This window comes from Octopus bimaculoides, chromosome 18 (genome assembly GCF_001194135.2).
Source record: "Octopus bimaculoides isolate UCB-OBI-ISO-001 chromosome 18, ASM119413v2, whole genome shotgun sequence".
In the NCBI taxonomy this organism is placed as follows: Eukaryota; Metazoa; Mollusca; class Cephalopoda; order Octopoda; family Octopodidae; genus Octopus; species Octopus bimaculoides.
The window spans coordinates 45,208,720-45,214,092 of NC_068998.1; the positions used below are offsets into that span (position 1 = coordinate 45,208,720).

The 5,373-nt window shown below is 35.8% G+C and overlaps 1 protein-coding gene across 5 annotated transcripts in view; it reads left to right on the plus strand.

The window, feature by feature from the left end:
* Positions 1–5,373, plus strand: part of LOC106874003 (Kv channel-interacting protein 4) — a 479,441-nt gene that overhangs the window by 207,034 nt on the left and 267,034 nt on the right. The window contains exon 1 of one of the 5 annotated variants that reach the window (XM_052974217.1): positions 1,667–1,843. The exons of the other annotated variants lie outside the window; for them this stretch is intronic. Within the exon in view, the coding sequence (XP_052830177.1) occupies positions 1,682–1,843 (162 nt within the window). The 5' untranslated portion in view covers positions 1,667–1,681. Of the gene's footprint in view, positions 1–1,666; positions 1,844–5,373 lie in introns of those variants that run through there. 5 annotated transcript variants of the gene reach the window in all.

Below are 5,373 nucleotides of genomic sequence, written 5' to 3' on the forward strand. Positions count from 1 at the left end.
ATATATATATATATAAGCATATACATGACGGGCGTCTCTCAGTTTCCATCTACCAAATCCACTCCCAAGCTTTTGGTCAGCCCGAGGCTATAGTGGAAGAACTACCCTAAAGTGTGATGCAGTGTAACTGAACTCAAAGCCCCATAGGTTGAGAAGCAAAAGTCTTAGCACTCAGCCACATCTTATTAAATTTCATAGCAGGGCATCATTTTAGTCCTCCATACATGAACATGTATGACATTTCAGTTATTATTTCAGTTATTATTTCAGTTAATAATAACAATTATTATTATTATTAATGCTTTCCCATTCTTAGAAAGAATGGGAAAGCATTATCTACGACCAAGTTGTATCAGGTATATTACACACACACACACACACACATGTTCACTAATATTCTGCATAAAGTCATAAGTAATTGTAAATTTCTTCCTATGAAGTGGGCTGCATGAACTCTAATCAACAGGCTTTGAAGATCTATAGTTATGTGTGTGCATGTGCATGCACATGTGCACACACATACACACAAATATTATTTCTCTCTAATAAACATAGGGTTCTTTTCATTTTAAAATATAAATATTGTGTGTACAAATATGAATATTGTGTACACTCACGATTTTATATTTAATATTCCATAAATATTGGGTGGCGAGCTGGCACCATCGTTAGCATGCCGTGCGAAATGCTCAGAGGTATTTCGTCTGCCGTTATGTTCTGAGTTCAAATTCCACCAAGGTTGACTTTGCTTTTATCCTTTCGGGGCCGATTAAATAAAATCTTGAGTGTACACAATATTAATATTTATACACACAATATTTGTATTTTAAAATGAAAAGAACCCTACGCTTATTAGAGAGAAATAATGTTTGTGTGTATGTGTGTGCCCACTGGGGTTGATGTAATCGACTTAATCCTTTTATCTGTCATCGTTTGTCCCCTCTATGTTTAGCCCACTGTGGGCATTAACGAAATAAATATTCCATAATCATCAGTGAATTATGTATTGATATTGGCACATAATTCTTGGTTAATTAGACACAAATGAATTAAATAATGAATGAGCTTTATGAAAGGCTACAATACAACATAGTTAACACGACCTGAATCTCAAACATCCCAACTAGTTGTCCATTGCTGAGACTTGTCTCTTACCATCAATAGTGTATCATGTGAAAATTAATCAGCAATTCTCTGTTACCTGACTTTGAAACCTGTATCAGTGTTAGAATGTTTCTAATGCAGACAATCGAATGAAAAATAAGCATTAAATATTTATTCCTTCTAACTAGGTAGAGGGCCAAACATTTTCACTGAAATTTACCAGGAAAAGAAAGTGTGGGAAAGAGATAGAATGCGAGTTGTTTCTCTGTGTGTGTGTGCGTGTGTGTGTGCGTGTGTGCGTGTGTGTGTCTGTGTGTGTGTGTGTGTGCGTGTGTGTGTTGATGTGAGCATTGTCTATAATATTGATATGTATTTACTCTTCATTCCCCAACGCAGAAATTGTAGAAACAAATGTAAAGTTTTTTGCTAAGTTGCTGCCGTTATTAAAAAATAAATTTCATATTTAAAACATGTCTTTAAAGTACCTGGGAGAGAGAGCACATACAAAGTACGCACGGGTGGGGGTTGAAAAGTTCCTGGCTTTGAGTAAAAGAAAATACAGGAGGATCAGATAATAATGGCTTTACTCAAATCCATACACTTACTGTTGCAGTCCTTCAGTTTTTCTAAGCCCTGTAAAAGAACTCGTAAGGTTGGGCATCCAACAAGGCCTCTCTTGATATTCTTAGAGCCAGGAACTTTTCAACCCCTCGTATTTACATATTTACTTCATTTTCCTGTAAGTACTCAAATAATTCTCATTAAATTTCAGTCGACATACACCAGGAATAGTATTTCTTCATTTTTATTTTGATGACTCCTGTTTTTTTGTTTTGTTTTGTTTTTTTTTCGCCCCGTTTTTTCGTTATTATAATGATGTTTTCTGTGAAAGCGTAATAAATATAAGAATAACGTGGGCTCTGTATTTCACTGTTTGCTTAACGATAAGCAAGATATTGAACGAAGAGCAATAACTGTTATTAAACATTGCCTAGAGTTATTTCCCTGTACACAGTTGTTTCCTACACTTGGATCTGTTAGCGTTTTTTATTAGGCTTGCCACGAGTTTAACATGGATTCGAAAATTTTGAATAATTTTATTTCAAAATTACCTCTTCAGATTTTATTATTAGTCTAATTAATGTTACAGAAGGCCAAGATAATATGATGTAAGACTATTTTAAGGTTTGATGCTGGATATTTGTGCTTTATGAATAATTATCAAGTTAAAGAAGTGATTTTAAATTCTCAATCGCAGAATAATGCTAATAATATAGCCTGAACAAGATACATTATCCCTATTTTGCAGAGAAAAGTGTAGGTGGCTAGCTGTGGACTCGAACTCACATCCCCGTGATTACATGTCACGATGCTTTGACAGCCACCTACACTTTTCTCTGCAAAATAGGGATAATTTATCCTGTTCAGGCTATATTTTTAGCATTATTCTGCGATTGAGAATTTAAAATCACTTCTTTAACTTTCTAAAAGACATCTCAACGCTTCTAAAAGCAAACTTCGTTTGTTTTTTTACGTTTATCGTAATTTGAATTTAATTATCAAGTATTTCATAAGCTTCCAGTGTTAGATTCAATAATTTCAGTTAATAGAGAAGGCAGTTCCCATGATTTCTTCCCAAAGGTACTGAATTTAGCAGGAACGTCCCTAGAACAACCTTAATAAGAAAAAGGTTGTTCAGTACAATTGCACCTAAAATGGTGAGCTGGCAAAATTATTATTGCATCAAATAAAACTAATTTATTAATTAAGAGTAACGACCAGACTTGCTGTTTCTTTTTCTTTTCTCTTTGTTTAATTCTCCTTAACTCCGGGTCAGCCTCAATGGAGCAGACTTATGATCAAAGGGGCTCTAGCTATGACCATTCTCTCTCTTTTTTATTCTTTTACTTCTCTACATGTTTCAGTCTCATTTGACTGCAGCCATACTGGAGCATCGACTTTATTCAAACAAATCAACCCCAGGACTTATTGTTTGTAAGCCTAGTGCTTATTCTATCGTATATTTTGCCGGACTGCTAAGTTATGGGGATGTAAACACACCAACATCGGTCATCAAACGATGATAGGGGACAAACACAGACACACATACACAAACATACATATATATATATATGACAGGTTTCTTTCATTTGCCATATACCAAATTCACTCACAAGTAGAAGACAATTTCCCAAGGTACCACACAGTGGGACTGAACTTGAAATCATGTGGTTGGGAAGCAAGCTTCTGACCATACAGCCACACCTGCACCTCTTTATATATAAACAACTAAAGGAAGGCATGTGGGTTTAGTGATTGAGGTATTCAGCTCATGATAAGGTCATGAGTTCGATTCTCAGCAGCACATTTTGTCCTGAAGCAAGACACTTTTATTCCCTGTCCACTCAGCTGGCAAAATTGTATGGGGCCAACCTAGTCACATTCTGTGTCACACCGAATCTCCCCGAGAACTACGTTAAGGGTACACATGTCTGTGGAGTGCTCAGCCACTTGCGTGCTAATTTCATGAGCAAGCTGCCCTGTTTGTCGGAGCCACTGGAACCCTCATCGTCGTAACCGACGGAGTGCCATTTTATATGTAACTAAGATAACATTAGTCATCGTGTCCCTCGTTTTCTACGATGGTCGTGTGATTTATGCCTTCATTAAACTACTTATATATAATAATAGTCGCAAACGAGTAGAACTATCTATTAGCAATGGAATCGACACCATTTTGTTAACAGCTGCTATGCCAATAACTTATATATTTATCATCACGGGAGTAGCAATACAGTGTTGATGATCAATAAATAAATATATGACGAGACATGTTTATGTATTTAGTTTCGCTGTGAAATTAGGCCCCACGGCAGCTTTCTTCGATAACTTTAAAAAGAAATCGCTGCAGAAGATTGTGTATTAAAATATAAGCAAATATGTGCCTAGGCACAATTCATTTTCTTTATCAAATGAACAATTAAGATACAAGATATTTTAAGCGTTCGCCAAGGTCAAGGGGGATAACTCTAAATTGACTATCAGTTGTGAAGTAGACGAAGTGTATACAAACGTTCTATATTTCTACATGGATCCTAAAGTTGTCCAACTTGAAAGCGGAGCGAGGTGGGACAAACGGAAAGAGACGGAGAGAGAGAGAGATGTTGAAAGACAATAACGTTAGCTTGCATATCGGTTGACTGATTCCTTTATATCTTCCGTCCTTCAATCTCTTTAGTATTAAAAATTAGATTTCTGAAAATAAATAATTCTATTCAACTATGCGTGTGTGCACCCATATTCTCCATTTAATTCTGTGGCCAATTTCGACAAAATGAGAAGGAAACTACGGAAATATACAGAACGAAAGTGTACTTCTTTTAAGTTTACTTATCCTGTCTTGAATGTTTTCGAGTCTGTAAACACTTCGTTTTTCCTGATATCATTCAAAATCAAGAACGCTTCTAACGAACACGAGCTAAGAAAGTTGATTGATAAGTGCTTGTTGCTAGTATATCAAACAAAAGTAACTTGTGATTCCACAAGAATTATGTTCCATTTTTCCCAAGGTAGACTTAGCTAATCAACAGAAATCAATAAAATAAATACCAATCAAATTTCTTGTACTTATTTTGACTCAATCCTTAGAAGAAACCACTAAAACAGTACATTGTAAGCTATAAATTTATACTGTTCTATATTTAAGAGATGAGGACTTATGTACATTATTCACATTTGACGGATAATTGTCCTCATCTTGTTTGTTGTTAACACAATGTTTCAGTTGATATACCATCCAGCCTTCGTCAGGTGTCTTGGGGAAATCTCGAACCTGGGTTCTCATTCCTAAGGTGTTTTTCGATATTGTTATTATTATTATTATTATCATTGTTGTTGTTGTTCAGGTCACTGCTTCAAATCGAACTCGGAATCTTGGGGTTAGTAGCCAGTGCTCTTAACCACTACGCCATATACCCGTGGGCATAGTGTAAATAATGTACTTTTTTACTCTCTTTTTTTTTACTCTTTTTTTTAAACTCTTTTACTTGTTTCAGTCATTTGACTGTGGCCATGCTGGAGCACTGCCTTTAGTCGAGCAAATTGACCCCAGGACTTATTCTTTGTAAGCCTAGTACTTATTCTATCGGCCTCTTTGCCGAACCGCTAAGTTACGGGGACGTAAACACACCAGCATCGGTTGTCAAGCGATGTTGAGGAGACAAACACAGACACACAAACATATACACACACACATACATATATATATAT